This window comes from Canis lupus, chromosome 3 (genome assembly GCF_048164855.1).
Source record: "Canis lupus baileyi chromosome 3, mCanLup2.hap1, whole genome shotgun sequence".
Taxonomy (NCBI): Eukaryota; Metazoa; Chordata; class Mammalia; order Carnivora; family Canidae; genus Canis; species Canis lupus.
Window position 1 is genome coordinate 56,055,558 of NC_132840.1, and position 15,571 is coordinate 56,071,128.

The 15,571-nt window shown below is 50.2% G+C and overlaps 1 protein-coding gene and 4 non-coding genes across 5 annotated transcripts; 1 reads left to right on the forward strand and 4 right to left on the reverse strand.

Moving 5' to 3' along the window:
- The first annotated feature begins 8,007 nt into the window (after positions 1-8,007).
- On the forward strand, positions 8,008-9,831 carry BORCS6 (BLOC-1 related complex subunit 6). Its single transcript, XM_072821231.1, has one exon. It carries the CDS (start codon positions 8,085-8,087, stop codon positions 9,138-9,140), a length of 1,056 nt encoding a protein of 351 aa, XP_072677332.1. The 5' UTR covers positions 8,008-8,084; the 3' UTR covers positions 9,141-9,831.
- Positions 9,832-10,490: 659 nt separating this feature from the next.
- TRNAI-AAU (transfer RNA isoleucine (anticodon AAU)) lies at positions 10,491-10,564 on the reverse strand. Its single transcript has one exon. It is a non-coding gene; the product is annotated as a tRNA-Ile (tRNA).
- A 334-nt stretch (positions 10,565-10,898) lies between these two features.
- On the reverse strand, positions 10,899-10,972 carry TRNAT-AGU (transfer RNA threonine (anticodon AGU)). Its single transcript has one exon. It is a non-coding gene; the product is annotated as a tRNA-Thr (tRNA).
- Positions 10,973-11,227: 255 nt separating this feature from the next.
- TRNAS-GCU (transfer RNA serine (anticodon GCU)) lies at positions 11,228-11,309 on the reverse strand. Its single transcript has one exon. It is a non-coding gene; the product is annotated as a tRNA-Ser (tRNA).
- Positions 11,310-11,719: 410 nt separating this feature from the next.
- TRNAW-CCA (transfer RNA tryptophan (anticodon CCA)) lies at positions 11,720-11,791 on the reverse strand. The gene has a single exon. It is a non-coding gene; the product is annotated as a tRNA-Trp (tRNA).
- Positions 11,792-15,571: the final 3,780 nt, after the last annotated feature.

The window sequence follows — 15,571 nt, forward strand, 5'->3', positions numbered from 1 at the left end:
CTGGGTCCAGCTGACTGGAACATTTGTTCACTTTGGGTGCTTAATGATTACCTTATCTTTCCACTGATGGGACGATGGCAGGAAAGAAACAGAAAGCCACCATTCTTCTTCCTGGGGTGGGGGTGGGGGCTCTAGTTGTATCCTCCTGGTAGGTTGGCCAATATTTTGTTCTTCTTTTCTTTTAAGGTTTTATTTATTTATTCATGAGAGACACACAGAGAAAGGCAGACACAAGCAGAGGGAGAAGCAGGCTCCCTGTGGGGAGCCGGTTGTGAGACTCTATCCTAGGACCTTGGGGTCACAGGACTCCAGGATCACGACCTGAGCCAAAGGCAGACATTCAACCACTGAGCCACTCAGGTGCCCCAATAGTTTGCTCTTCAATGCCTGTCTAGATTTCCGTGGGTGGTGTAGATGCTGGCAAGACTGGCGAGTGGTGGTTGGCTCCCCTCATTGTAGCCTGATAGGCAGCGGGCAGATCTGCGGAAGAAGAAGCTTTAGCTGCTGGCTAGCACCCCTGAGTCTTACTCCTTTCTCCACTGTTCTATAGCCATGTGACGTCGGCCAAGTGGTTTAACCTTTATGAGCCTGTAAGATGGAAATAACAATTCTACCCTGCCTATAACATAGTCTGTTTTCAAGTGCAGTCATGTGTGTGTTATAAATAGCATTTAAAAATCTAGCCTCCATTAGAAGGAAAGCACAGGAAAACATCCACAAAATGAAAAGGCAACTTACTGAATGGGAGAAAATATTGGCAAGTCATATTTGATATCTGATAAGGATATCCAAAATATTTAACTCAGGAGAAAAAATATGTATATGATTCTAAATGGGCAGAAAATCTGAACAAGTATTTTTCCAAATAAGATATACAAATGGGGCACCTGGGTGGCTCAGTCAGTTAAGTGTCTACCTTTGGCTCAGGTCATGATCCCGGAGTCTTGAGATGGAACCCCACATTGGGCTCCCTGTTCAGCAGGGAGCCTACTTCTCTCTCTGCCTGCTGCTCTCCCTGCTTGTGCTCTCACTCACTCGCTCTCTCTGTCAAATAAATAAAATCTTAAACACACACACACACACAAATGGTCAAGAAGTACATGAAGAGTATGCTCGGCGGCAGTACTGATCTTCAGGGAAATGTAAATCAAAACCACAAGGAGATCACCTCACACCTGTTAAAATGGCTGTTATCAAAAAGACAAGAAGTAGGGGCACCTGGCTGGCTCAGTGGGTGGAGGATACAACTTTTGATCTTGGGGTTGTAGGTTGAAGCCCCTTGTACAGTTTATTTGAAAATAAAATCTAAAAGAGAGAGAGAGACAAGAAATACAAAGTGTTGGTGAGGATGTGGAGAAAAAGAAGCCCTGGTGTACTGTTGGTAGGAATGTAAATTTGTGTAGCCAGTGTGAAAAGTAGTATGGAGAGTCCCCAAAAATGTAAAGATAAAACTACCATAGGATCCAGTGATTCCAAAGAAAACAAAATACTAACTTGAAAATATACATGCATCCCTGTGTTCATTGCAGCATTATTTACAACAGCCAAAATGTGAAAGCAATTGAGTGTCTACCAATGGATGAACAAATAAAGAAGATATGACACACACACACACACACACACACACACACATACACACACACACAGTGGAGTATTATCTGGCCATTAAAAGGAATGAAATCTTGCCTTTTGCAACAACATGGATGGACCTGGAGGGCATTGTGCTAAGTTAAGTCAGGCAGAGAAAGGCAAATACCATATCTGGAACCTAAAAACAAGGAAGCAAACAATAAATCAACAAGAAAACCCAAAAAGCCCAGAGATACAAAGAACAGACAGGGATAGGGAGTAGGGGGTGGGAGAAATTGGTGAAGAGGGTCGAAAGATAAAAAAAATATGTATTTATGTTTATAAATATGCTATTATAAATGAATATTTATAAATAAGTATAAATATATAGTCTTATTCTAGAAAAGGTTTTAAGTAGTTTACAAGATACATGAAACAGAAAATAATAGAAAAGTGGAGACACACTCCCCGAAGAACATATACAGATGGCAAATAAGCATGTGAAAGGATATTCAACCTCATTAGTTATTAGGGAACACAAATTAAAACCATGCTGAGAACAATGGCTAAAAGACGGAAGACAGGACCTAAAGAGTTTTCAGGTTTTCCAAAGGAACAGAAAATGGAATTCCCAACCAGGAGACAAATTCCCACACATGATCTGTAATTCCAAAGAAGTAGCTTTCTAAATTTGGAATAGATTGAAAAGACAGAGGGTGGAGAAGCCCCCTGGAGAAATTCATGTTCTCCTGGGGACCCTATACCTACTGAGTTTTGCAGGCTTATAAACCTTTTTTGGTCTGGTCTTTGGCAAGATTCTTTCTTGCTAAATTTATTTATTTGTTTATTTGTTTGTTTATGAGAGACACACAGAGAGAGGCAGAGACCCCGGCAGAGGGAGAAGCAGGCTCCCTGTGCGGAGCCCGATGTGGGACTCAATCCCAGGTCTCCAGGATCAGGCCCTGGGCTGAAGGCGGCGCTAAACTGCTGAGCCATCCGGGCTGCCCCCCAGGTGCCCCTCTTACTGAATTTATATATTGTGCTCCTCAGCTGATCATGGGAATGAACGAACGAGTCTAATAGTGGGAAGAGCCGAGCTAGTTTCACACACTGTCTCCTTGTGATGTGACTTGGACATAAAGGGGGTGGTATTGATCTCACTGACTAATCTACTGATTTCTAATGCCACATGAAGCTGGTTCCTGAGATGGCTGGATGTGCGGCAGTCCTTCCGCGCCCATGGGGACAGCTGAGGTCAGGAAGATGGGTAGCAACCTGTTTCAAAGCGCAGGGTGAGAAATTTTCTCCAGGCTACCTGGGTGGGGAACTGGTCAGTTGGGACTATCAGTGGACACTCTGAAAGATGTTCCACCCCCAAAGCAGCAGCCAATGGTATATATCTGCGGAGAATGTCACATGGTAAAATGGAATAAAATCCAGGGATCTAATCAGATGGATGCAGATGTAGAGAGTGGATACAGAATAATGTACAAGAGAAGGACAAAAAGATTGGTGATTTGGGGTGCCTGGGTGACTCAGCTAGTTAAGCATCCAACTCTTGATTTCGGCTCAGGTCATGATCTCAGGGTCCTGGGATGGAGTCCCATGTGGTGCTCCATGATCCACAAGGAATCTGTTGGAGATTCTTTCCCTCCCTAACTGCCCCTCTTCCTGCTCATGTGCTCATTTTCTCTGTGTGTGTGTAAAATAACAAATCAATCAATCTTTAAAAAAAAGATTGGTTGGGATCCCTGGGTGGCGCAGCGGTGTAGCGCCTGTCTTTGGCCCAGGGCGCGATCCTGGAGACCGGGGATCGAATCCCACGTCGGGCTCCCGGTGCATGGAGCCTGCTTCTCCATCTGCCTGTGTCTCTGCCTCTCTCTCTCTCTCTCTGTGACTATCATAAAAAAAAAAAAAATTAAAAAAAATAAAAAAAAGATTGGTGAAAAAAAATAAATAAAAAAAAGATTGGTGGTTTTGATGCTTGAAGAAACACAGAAGTCAGAGCATCATCTTTGTATTTGGAGTTGCTGTTAATGTGGGATAGCTTCTGATTACTGTGCTTATCTTTATGAATACAACTACATACACATGGTTTCATTTTTTTTTACATGACTTCATTTTAAAATAAAAAAAAAAAGACAGATTGGCAGAATGAGAGTGGTTGATAGAGCATAAAGATGGAAAGAACCAGGGTCCTCCGTGATTTTGTTGAGCTACTGAATTTATCAACCTTGGAGTCCTCAGAAGCCTTCCTGCCATATAGGTCTTCTGGCTAATTTACTTGTAAGGTCAAGAAATATTAACAGTCTGTCATATCCTTGATCAATATTTTTTTCTCCCTCTCTGCAATTTGTCATTTAACATAGCTTATAGAGGAGTGGTTTTCCTGTGTTGGTATTCTCCAGTATTATATTGTCAAGTCTGTCATCTGTCTCCTCTGTGGCATCTGATTTTTGGTTTTACTTTAAAAAGACTTCCCCGGGGGGTGGGGATGAATGGGTGACGGGCACTGAGGGGGGCACTTGAGGGGATGAGCACTGGGTGTTATTCTGTATGTTGGCAAAGTGAACACCAATAAAAAATAAATTTATTATAAAAAAATAAAAAATAGGGATCCCTGGGTGGCACAGCGGTTTGGCGCCTGCCTTTGGCCCAGGGCGCGATCCTGGAGACCCGGGATCGAATCCCACGTCGGGCTCCCGGTGCATGGAGCCTGCTTCTCCCTCTGCCTATGTCTCTGCCTCTCTCTCTCTCTCTGTGTGTGACTATCATAAATAAATAAAAATTTAAAAATAAATAAATAAAATTTACAAACCTCCATACTGTGTTCCACATTGTCTGCAACAATTTAAAAAAATAAATAAAAAATAAAAAAATAAAGACTTCCCCACCTTAAAGCTTATAAAAATAAAACAAACATGTACTTCTGTTTCCTTTCATTATTGTCTGTTTTTCATTTAAAAATGTGATCAAGGGCAGCCCGGGTGGCTCAGCGATTTAGCGTCCAGATTGAGTCCCACATTGGGCTCCCTGCATGGAGCCTGCTTCTCCCTCTGCCTCTGTCTCTGCCTCTCTCTCTCTCTGTGTGTCTCTCATGAATAAATAAATAAAATCTTTTTTAAAAAAATGTGATCAAAATTATTTTTTGTAACATAAGGGATGAAATCATTGTGTGTTTTTTTTTTTCCATTTTTGTTTTGGTTCAAATCACTGGTCTCTTTTACTTGCACTATTTATATAAATTGATCCCAAATGCCACACTTTCTTCATATACCAAATTTCCACATGCGGGCATGGCATGGTTGGCAACCAAAAAAAAAATATGTGTATTCATGGAGTAGTGGGGAAAACATGGGCCTTTAAAAATACATTTGTCTAGGGGCACCTGAGTGGCTCAGTTGGACAAGGCAACTTGATTTCGGCTCAAGTCATGATCTCAGGGTTGGGAGACTGAGCCCCAAGTCAGGCTCCTTGCTGTGCATTGAAACTGCTTGAGGTTCTCTCTTTTTCTCTCTCTCTCCCTCAGCCTCTCCCCTCTCAACCCCCTGCTCATTCTTTCTAAAAAATAAAATAAAATAAAAACATGTGTGTCTAAGTAAATAAATATGAAAAGACATTTATCCCTAATTGCAACAAAACCTATCCTTTTCTATCTCCATGCACTGTGTAGTACAGGCCTCTTTGACCCAAATCAGCTTTTATAAAGTCCTAAAAAAAGAGTATTCCAAAGCCTCGTGAACAGAGTGTGCTCATGAATGAAAACATGAGTCCATCAGGCCACCAGCAGTGACCCCATGGCCACCGACACTGATAGGCAAACAGGAGAAATGAGCCCCTTCTGGGGTGGGCTCCCAATTCCCCTGCTGCTCATGGTGCAAGAGGTTGCAAACTATCTGTGGAAAATCCGGGAGGTAAATCATGAAGTCTCTGCAGGCCATCTGGCTTCTGTTGAAACTACTCAGCTTTGCCATTATAGCACAAAAGCAACCAGAGACAGTTCACAAATGAGCAAACATGGCTGTATTCCTGTAAAACATATGGACACTGAAATGTGAATTTCATATAATTACATGAATTTTCATATCCTTTATTTTTCAACCATTTATTTTATTTTTCTTAAAGATTTTATTTATTCATGAGAGACACAGGCAAAGGGAGAAGCAGGGTCCTTGCAGTTAGCCTGATGTGGGACTCGAGCCTAGGACTCTGGGATCACACCCTGAGCCGAAGGCAGATGCGCAACCGCTGAGCCACCCAGCCGTCTCTATTTTTCAACCATTTAAACATGTGAAAAACATCTTCAGCTCTCAAGCCATATAACAACAGTAGAAAGCGGATCTGGCCCATGGGCTGTACTTGGAGGACCCCTAATGTAGGACACACTCTGGTTGCTTCCATAGCCCCTCCCGGCTCCGCACCGTGTTACAGCTACTTGGGTGTCGAGGGAACTGACCCACCTCTAGCTCCAGGAAGAGCATAATTGTTTTATTTTATTTATTTATTTATTTATTTTTTTTAGCATAATTGTTTTAGCCTGATAAGTTGGGTCTTGTCACCTTGCTGGAGTAATTACTGCTGGACACTCAGTCCTAAGTCCATCAGACATGGCATTACCCTGGCCAATGTGACCAGATTGCACATGTGATCCAGTTTAGGTCAACAAGATGGAAAAAGAAATTAACTTCCCAGACTCTAGAAATAGAAGCGTGAGACATAAATGTCTGTTGTTTAAGACACCCAGTTTATGGTATTTTGTTATAGCAGCTCAGGGAGACTGAATACAACCCCCCAAGATGAGAAAAAACAGCCGTTTTGCCACCCTGAGGAAGCACACTTGGGATACAGCTGCCCCCAAAGAAAGAAATCAGGTCCTTTGTGACAGCCCTTGAGCACTGGATCCAAGCTTCTCTGAACACACTCTGCCTTGAGATTGTTATTGCATGACACAACGCACTGCCCTTGTTTTATTTTATTTTTTAAAATATTTTATTTATTTATTCATGAGACAGAGAGAGAGAGGCAGAGACACAGGCAGAAGGAGAAGCAGGCTCCCTACAGGGAGCCCGATATGGGACTGGATCCCAGGACCCTGGGATCAGGCCCTGAGCCAAAGGCAGATGCTCAACCGCTGAGCCACCCAGGAGCCCCAGTCCCCTTGTTTTAATGTTGCTGTTGGTTTGACTCCTGTTTTGTATTACTTGCTAAATAAAGAGCCTCTGCCTGCTGGGAAGTAAAGGGAAGACAAGGGGGAGGAGAGAAGCTTAGAGCAGCCCACTGCCCTCATGGTTTATTAGTCAGGACTCCGGGTGCAAGTGACAGAAACACATCTTGAACTATTCAGGTCACAAAGAGGAAGTCAATGCTTTCCGTCATTTACTTACTGTATATTTAGGAAATGCCTACGATATGCTAGGCTCCATTCTCAGCACTGGGGATACAGATCCAAACAGACCAAAAGCAAAAATCAAAAACCCTTTACCCTCAGGGAGCTTACATGAGCAAGCAAGCACAGCTGTAGTACGTTACATGGCAGTAAGTGCAATGAACCAAAGGAAAATAAGGGACATGGGGAATTGCTGGGGAAGCTGGCTACAATTTTTACACAGGTTGTCAGGGGAGGCCTCACTGAAAAGGTGATATTTGAAATAAGGAACTGAAATTGAAATTTTCCCTGGTAGACTTAGCCTTAAAAAAAAAAAAAAGGCAAGAACAAGTGTAAATTCCTGGGGCTGAGGAACAATAGTGTGACTCCAGCAAGACCAGCCAAGGGAAAAGAAGGAAGAGATGGGCCCAGACTGGCACCAGGGCTCTGCTCTTCGTGCACAGCCATTCATTTATTGCATATTTTATCTCGTGGCAAAAATCACACACCATCATCCTCCAAGGTGAGAGACCCTCCCACGTGCAGGGGGCCGGAGACAGAGGACAGAGTTGCAAAAGCACAGGAAAGCCTTTAAGCCTGCTTGGTCGTCCATCGTGAGACTCTCCGGACCCAACCATCCGAGCTCTGATGAGGATCCCCGCTGCATCCCTCCTGATGGACTGAGTGTGCTTCAATCCCCACGGCCCAACCAGGAGAGACTCGTTTCATCCCCACCAACTCTCTAGGAGCCGCATCTCTGGTGCCCGCGGGGTGTGTTTGCTAAGCAACAACTGTGGGCGTGACAGCTGTGGGTGCAGAGTCTGAGCCCCGCCCCCGGAAGGAGGACTCGGGTATTTCAGGGACTTCCTCTTTAAGACTTGCCCCGCCTCCTCCCGAAAGGGCGGAGCGACGGCGGCGGCTGTCCCCTCCTTCGCCCCGCCCCGCCGGTCCTCACGTGGGTTCGGCTGCTCAATAACAGCCCTTCTTCCGGGACTTCCTGGTCGCCACGACCAATCAGCGTGTTTTTCCTGTCCTGACCATTGTCAGCCGGCTGCCAATCGCGCGCCTCGACCAACGCCCCTTAAAGGCGCCGCCGACGCCGCGCGAGCCGGGGCGAATCAGTTCCTAGGTGCCTGCCCCCAGCTGCGGCATGGAGTCGTCCCGGGGGCGGCCTGGGCCCGAGGCGGACCTTCCGGCTCCCGGGGAACAGCAAGCCGCGCTATGGGGCGGCGGCCCGGGCCGAGCGCCCTCGGAGCCGCCCTCAGGCCTCCCGCCGTCCGCGCAGGGAGAGGCCGAGAACGTTGGGGGCGCGCGCCGCCACCCCGCGGCGTCCCCGAAGACGCCGAGTCGCGGCGCCGTCCACCGGGCGGAGCGGGAGGCTCGGGACGACGACGAGTCCGGCCGCAGAGGGACGCCGTCCGCGCCAGGGAGCCGCGCGGGGGAGGCTTGCGAGGACCCCGAGCCGCCGGAGGCCGAGCCTGCGTCCGAGAGGGGCTGCCGTCGAGGGAGCGCGGGAGGCGGCGGGATGGAGGCTGAGCCGCGGGAGGGAGACGAGGAGGAGGAGGAGGCGGCGGCGGCCGGCAGGGCTGGTCGCTCGTTCTCCAGCCGCCTTCAGGACAGCCGCAGCCTGGACGGGCTGAGCGGGGCGTGCGGCGGTGGCGGCGGCGGAGGCGCGGGGTCCGCGGGGGGTGCGGAGCCTGGCGCGGGCAGCGGCCGCCGCGCCACTATCTCCAGCCCCCTGGAGCTCGAGGGCACCGTGAGCCGCCATGGCGACCTCACCCACTTCGTGGCCAACAACCTGCAACTCAAGATTCGTCTGAGCGGCACCCCGCAACCGCCGCCCCCCGCCCCAGCGCGGCCCTGTGCGGCGCCCGCGCCCGCCCCGGCCATCCCCCCCATCGACCCCGACGTGCTGCGGGACCTGGAGCGGCTGAGTCGGGAGCTGGGCGGCAGGGTGGACCGTCTGCTGCGCGGGCTGGGCGGCGCGGTGCAGGAGCTGACGGCGCTGAGCGTGGGCTGCATCCAGACCTACCGCGATGCCGTGGACTCCCTCGGCGAAGCGGTGGACATGAGCATCAAGGGCATGTACACCCTGCTGGCGCGCTGCGAAGAGCTGGAGCGGGCTTTGCAGCCCGTGCAGGGGCTGGCGCGCCAAGTCCGGGATATCCGACGCACCCTGGAGGTGTTGGAGGCCCTGTGCAAGTGACCTGGAGGGCAGGAGAGGCTGGCCGAGCCGGGCCGGCAGAATCTTGAGGCCTCTTCAAGGAGCCCTGGTGGGAACCGCCCGCAGAGGGGAGGCCTGTGTTTTGGAGGCTCTTGCGGATGCATTTAGCAGGCCTGCCACCACTCGCTGGGCCTTATTCAGGTGTATATGGGGAAGCCTCTCCGGGTAGGAGGGAATGATGCTCTGCTTCTATTAAGTTGGCCATTTGTAGCAACCCTGTTCTCTTCTCCAGCTAGAGCGCCGTCCCTGGAACCCAGGGCTTTAGGTCTCGGCTTGGGGACATGCCTGCCATGTGTGGTCAAGAAAGGAGAAGAGGCCCTAGCCCCCACTGTGGCCACCCTGACTCCAGTGGCCATATCTCAGGTGTCAGGGGCTGTGGGAGCTTGAGTGCCCCTTGGCCACACACCATGCGGAGAAAGATGCACACCTTCAGGTGGATAACCCCCTGCTTCTGCCCTCTGGCCCTGGACGATCCCCCTTCCCCAGGCGGAGCCGGGTTGAGCTGGAAGGAGTGTGCATCGATGGCACAGGGGGTGAGGTGGGAAGGGTCTCACTGCTCTCAGGGTTCAGGCAGACTTGTTGCTGGTTTTGAAGCCCACCTGTTGTGGAGTGTTCTAATCAGTTTTGGCTTTCTGAGTTTTTGTGGAATTAAAGTGCTGCTGCTAAGGCTGAAGTGTGTCTGTGTGGGATTCCAGGGATTGGTGAGCTGAATGAGGGTGGGTCTTTTTCATGGAGCTCTCTTGGCAGATGCTGGGAGCAGGGCGGAAGGGGGTCCCAGGCATCCCCCGCAAGTGTATGGTTCCTGTTCTCAGGCATCACTGACATGGGGCTGGAGGCTGGAGGGGGGAACACGTGAGAGACACAGATAGGGTCTCAGAGATCCAGTAAAAGCAGAAAGACAAGGTGTCCCAGTACCGAAAGGGAAGGGGCGGACTTCTGAGATCTTGGAGGGGACATGCAGGGGCTGGCTGAACTGGACATCTTGGCCCAGGAGGAACTGGAAACACCGGTTGCTCCATTCCTGACCCCGTTTCCCACATTCCCCCAATCAGTGTCCTATTGATTCCAACCTCTCCAAGCTTCCTGTCCACAGTTCACATGGTAAATTCCAGGAGCCCCAAGCCATAGCCGGGACCATTATAGAGATCACAGAAGGAACTCCAGTTTTATTAAACCTCCCTCCTCTCCACTCAAGACAGTACCATTTTGGACTGAGTTTCTACACTTTTCTATTTGGGATGTGAAAAGTCCTGGGATTAGGAAAGATTGCTTTACAGGCTTTCCCCAGTAACAAGAAATTAAATGGTGCAAAGTTAAAAAGGGAACCACTCCTGGCCCGTACGGGGATCGAACCCGCGACCTTGGCGTTATTAGCACCACGCTCTAACCAACTGAGCTAACCGGCCAGTTGATGTTGGCATCTCGGTCTAAAGCTATATAGAATTTATATTACCCATCGGTCATGTAGAAAGAAAATTAAATATGGGCAGGGCCATTCCGAGAGACATGATAAACGACTTGAAGACGAAATCACCGAGCGTCTCGGGAAGGAACAGGAAGCGCAGATGCCACTCTGGTGCTCGGCGGCAAATACGGAGGCTGACGACCAGCACCGCGGGGTCCAGGGACCCAACCACAAAGGCCAGAAATGGAAAGCGCATCCCGTGGAGGCTCCGGAGAGACAATGATGGTTCGTTCTGCGGATGCTCAAAGGCTCTCCGCAAAAGCAGCAAAGTGTGGAGGCACCGCTGGGATTCGAACCCAGGATCTCCTGTTTACTAGACAGGCGCTTTAACCAACTAAGCCACGGCGCCCACCGTGAGGTTCCCCAGCCTCTTCTTTCCTTGGCCAGGTCAGCTCTACCGCAGGTGAATGGATGCCCAGATGCCCCTTGTGGCTGACCTCGGGCCGTCCCCGAAAAAGGAGCGGAAGGGACGAAAACCACGGCTGGGGGCGACTGCAGTGTAGAGGGGTGACGCGGAAACCGAATCGGAGTAGGTAAGAGGTTACAGAAGAAATTCGTGCTTGACGATGACAAAACGGAAGCCCCAGCCGCGGGAACCGCACGCCGACGAGGATGGGATTCGAACCCACGCGTGCAGAGCACAATGGATTAGCAGTCCATCGCCTTAACCACTCGGCCACCTCGTCTGCCGGGCTGCGGCTTCCGCTCTCCTCTCTGGGGTCTGAACTCGTCCTCCCGCCCGCCGGGCCCGCCCACGTGGCGGAGGGCGCGCGTCCCGGGAACCCCGCCCGGCCGACGCGCCCCGCAGGGCGGTCGCCCCCTGAGCCACCTTCTCGCCCGCGCGCTCCATCCTCTCCTCCCCGGCACCCAGAGACCCGCCGCGCGCGCCCGTCCCCCGGAGCTCCGCCCCCCGTCCGCGCGCACCGGGCTCCGACCTCTGGGCTGCCCGACGGCGCGGCTCCAGACGCGGCCCCCGGCGCGCTCCCCTTCCGGCCCCCGCGAGGTGCTGCTCCCACTGGGCGCCGGCGCTCGAGCGTCGTAGACGCGCCCGGGAGGGAAACAAATAAAAGTGACGGAAGCCCTCGCGAAAAAGAGCTGACCCCGACGTGATTTGAACACGCAACCTTCTGATCTGGAGTCAGACGCGCTACCGTTGCGCCACGAGGTCGGCCGGCCGGAGGGGTGGACAGGTCTCCCCATGGCCACTTGGCAGCCGGCCGGGGTCCTCGGCGACGGGGTGAGAGCCGAGCGCCTTCCCGAGCTCCTTAGGCTCCGGCGGCACGGTGGGTGCGCCGACCCGCGGGGCCCCCGCAAACCCCCCACCCTCCGGCGTCCTGCCCACGAGCTGCTGGCCCGGAGCCGTCACCGGGGGCCCCCAGAGCACACGGCCGGGCGGGGTGGGAGGACGCCCCGCGGAGCGTGTGGGAGCGCGGCCGGAGCCCCGGGCACCTGCGGGGCGAGAGAGGAGCTCCTGCAGCTGCGCGTTCCCGGGGTCCGCGGGGCCTCCAGCCCCGCATCGGCCCCGCATCGGCCTGTACCAGCCCCGCACCAGCCCCGCACCAGCCCCGCACCGGCTCCGCATCAGCCCCCGGCTCGGAGACTCTCTGATTTCTAAGTCCAGGGCAGAGACCCAGCCTCGGTCACTTTGTCGCTCGCTCGTTACAGCTCTGAGGAACAACTTACATGCTGTGACAGACACAGACCCGAAGGGTGTGTTTTGATTAAGTTTTAACAAATGCCACCCACAACCCATTCAATTCGTAGGACATTTCCTCCACCCCCAGAAAGTTCTGCCCTGCCCCTTTCCAGAGGCTAACCACTGTCCTGATTTCCATCACCACAGGCGTCAGCATGTTTTGGGGTTCCCCAAGTGAGAAGGAGCCGCGGCTTGGAGAGAGGGGAACCAGAAGCTAGCAAGAGACCCCCAATGGCCTCTTGAGGAAGAGGAGGAGTGCAAGAGGCCAACCTGGAGAAAGAGGTCATGCTGTGTCTCACCCCTTCCTTCCCAGGTCAAACGTCTGCACATCCCATACAGTGGTGCTCCTAAAAGTCCTCAGGTCCCACCTCTGGATTCAGACCTCCAGCACCTGCTGGACATCTTCACTTGACCCTGTCACCCTTCCTTCCCACTCCTGGACCATCAGCCAGTGGCTAAGCCAAGGCTGGGAGTCTTATCTTGACTTCCCTCTCCCGCCCTCCCCATTTCCAGTCACCAAATTCCCGTCAATTCCATGTTCCTTCATAATTCTCCTGCTAGCCCTAATTCCCCATCCCCACTGCCACCCTCTCACCTTCTCTTGCTGGATTATTCTAATAGACTCCTCTCTGATGGCTCTGCCTCCGGAATAGCCAAAAAGGATCATCTTTCTAAAATGCGAACTTGATCCCATCGCACTGTGGCTGAAAATCAGTGCCCCATTCCCTTGGAGATTAGGTCCTAACTTATTGGCAGGGTCCCCAGGGCTACACACTTCTTAAGTGAGCCCCTGGAAGCAGGTTGCCAGTATTCACACATAGGCTTTGCTACTTACTAGTCGTGGGATTTGGGTTGGTTATGAAATCTCCCTGCGTTTCAATGTCCCCATATGGAAAATGGTAAAAACCTTAATGGATCACTAGTAGTTTATTTACTGAGATAAAGTGTTCAGAACCTGACTGGCCACAATCAGTTATTATGGTTATTATTAATATCTGGCCCTTGCCTGATTCTTCGGCCACTGCCTCCTCCCCTCCCAGTTAGCAACCGTGGTGACTCATTTAGAGTTCCTTAAACTCACTTTAGCCTTCCTCCCTGCCTCTTTGCCACTGTCTCTGACTCTCCTTTACCTGGATGACCCTTACATACCCCTCAAGACTCAATTCAGAAGCTCCCTCCTCCGGACTTCTCCCCACCTCTGGGGGAGGAGGCTCGTGATGTGTCTCCTCCAGGGTGACACTGAGAACACTACTTTTAATTGTCTCCCCCGCCACATGGCAAGTTACTCAGGAGAAGGAAACACGTATTCCCAGCACCCCATATGATTCCGGGAGTATAATGTGTATTCGATAAGCATTTGTGAAATTAAGAAGGAATGGCGTTAGCGAAAGCCCTAGAGTGGACAAAAGCCTGCTTTATAGAGGAAGGAGTCATGTCTGAGTAGCTGGAGAGCATAGGAAGAGGTGGAAATTTTTGCCACAAAGGGAAGTATCAGGGAATGTGGACTTGATCTCTAGGCTGAGAAAGGTTCTGTAGGAGGGGTGAGGTATCATCAGTCCAGGAGTCACTATCCAGAGTACTCACTTGGAGGTTTAAGACTCCATTTATCCTACCCCAGTTTCCCAGTTTTAGAAACCAATAGATTATTCTGTTCAGAGCTGCATTGCCCAATATGGTACCTGCTAGGGTGGCTATTTGATATGGGGCTTTTCAAACTAAGTTGAAATTTAAGAACTCAGTTCTGTAGTCCTGCTAGCCACATTTCAAGGGTTTGATAGCCACATGGAGCTAGCTGGCTACCGCAGTGGACAGAAAACACTATGAAAAATTTCCGTCATCATAGAAAGTTCTGTTGGACAGAGCTGATCCTGAGGCTGAAAGTTGGTGGCTTGAGGCTGTCGTATGCTGTATGCTGTCATCAAGGTTATTTTTCTTCCTTTTCCTTTTTTTTCCACCATTAAGTTGGCTACTAACATTTATAATTGGAGTAACAATCTGGATTTCTGGCCTCTCTTAAAACAAAACAACAACAACCACAACAAAACTCTCAGGAATCTGGTAATGCTGGACTTCTATCTCCTTCCTCAAAACAACTGTCTGAAGTTGAAGCTGAGTAGTTGCTGTCTCCCAAAACCCACAAAAGATGTTAAATCTACCAGTTCACAATGATCTTAAGAATAATGAATTGGTCCCTTGTGGAGGAAGGTAGGGAATCAACTTATTATTCTGAAAACTGGTAAGTAATGGGGGAAAAGAATCACACATTTATCCAGCTTTTCCTGTATGACCTATATCTCAAGGTAAACAATGAGTTGATGAAGGCACATTCTTACCTATAGAAGAATAACAGGTGACAAGCACAGAGAGGAAGGATGGAATTAAGACATCCCTGTTTTGCAACTCCTCATGAAATAATGCAGCGAGGCAGTGGTGGTCAATGAAAGCAGTAGGTGAAAAGCTGACGGGAACTTTATAATGCCAGCCTCAGTCTGACTACACCTGAATCCAGCGCTCAGATTTAACACCAGAAAAAGAGAGAGAGGCAAGCAGCCAGGATTAGCCTTCTGATGTGATGGAATAGGAAGGACAGGCCAACTCCCAAGGTGTCTATTTACCAGGAAATCGAATGTGAGACTCCTCAACCACTACTAGATCTAACAACCAGTTTACAAGAAGGAGGAGGAACGGGTTAAATGGCAAGACCAGAGCACTGCCTATAAAGGGCCCCGTGTCTTGATCAGAGAAACTTCAAGGAAGGAGAACAAGAAGGAACAATCTAAGATGAGAAAGGAAAGAAATAAAAAAGAAAGAAAGAAAGAAAGAAAGAAAGAAAGAAAAGAAAAGAAAGAAAGAAAGAAAGAAGGAAAGGAAAGGAAAGGAAAGGAAAGGAAAGGAAAGGAAAGGAAAGGAAAGGAAAGGAAAGGAAAGGAAAGGAAAGGAAAGGATTTAAGAGACATATCAACCAAGTGCAACGTATGGACATATGGACATATGATGGGTATTGGGCAACCTGAGCTCTTTGGTCATGTCTGGGATTTGCTCTGCAAAAACCTGGTGGGCCTGGGAGGGAGCCAGGAGAGTCTTGCTGAAACAAGGGTGGCCGCGTCATGGCAACCGTCGGAGCAGAATGGCAGGCTTCGAAGGGGTTCATCCTCCGATTTTCTTTATTTTTACATCTATTTGAATTTTTCCATGATGAAAATATTTTTTTCCCCTAAGCTCTTTTCTGACCAAATCAAATGTTAGGAGGTG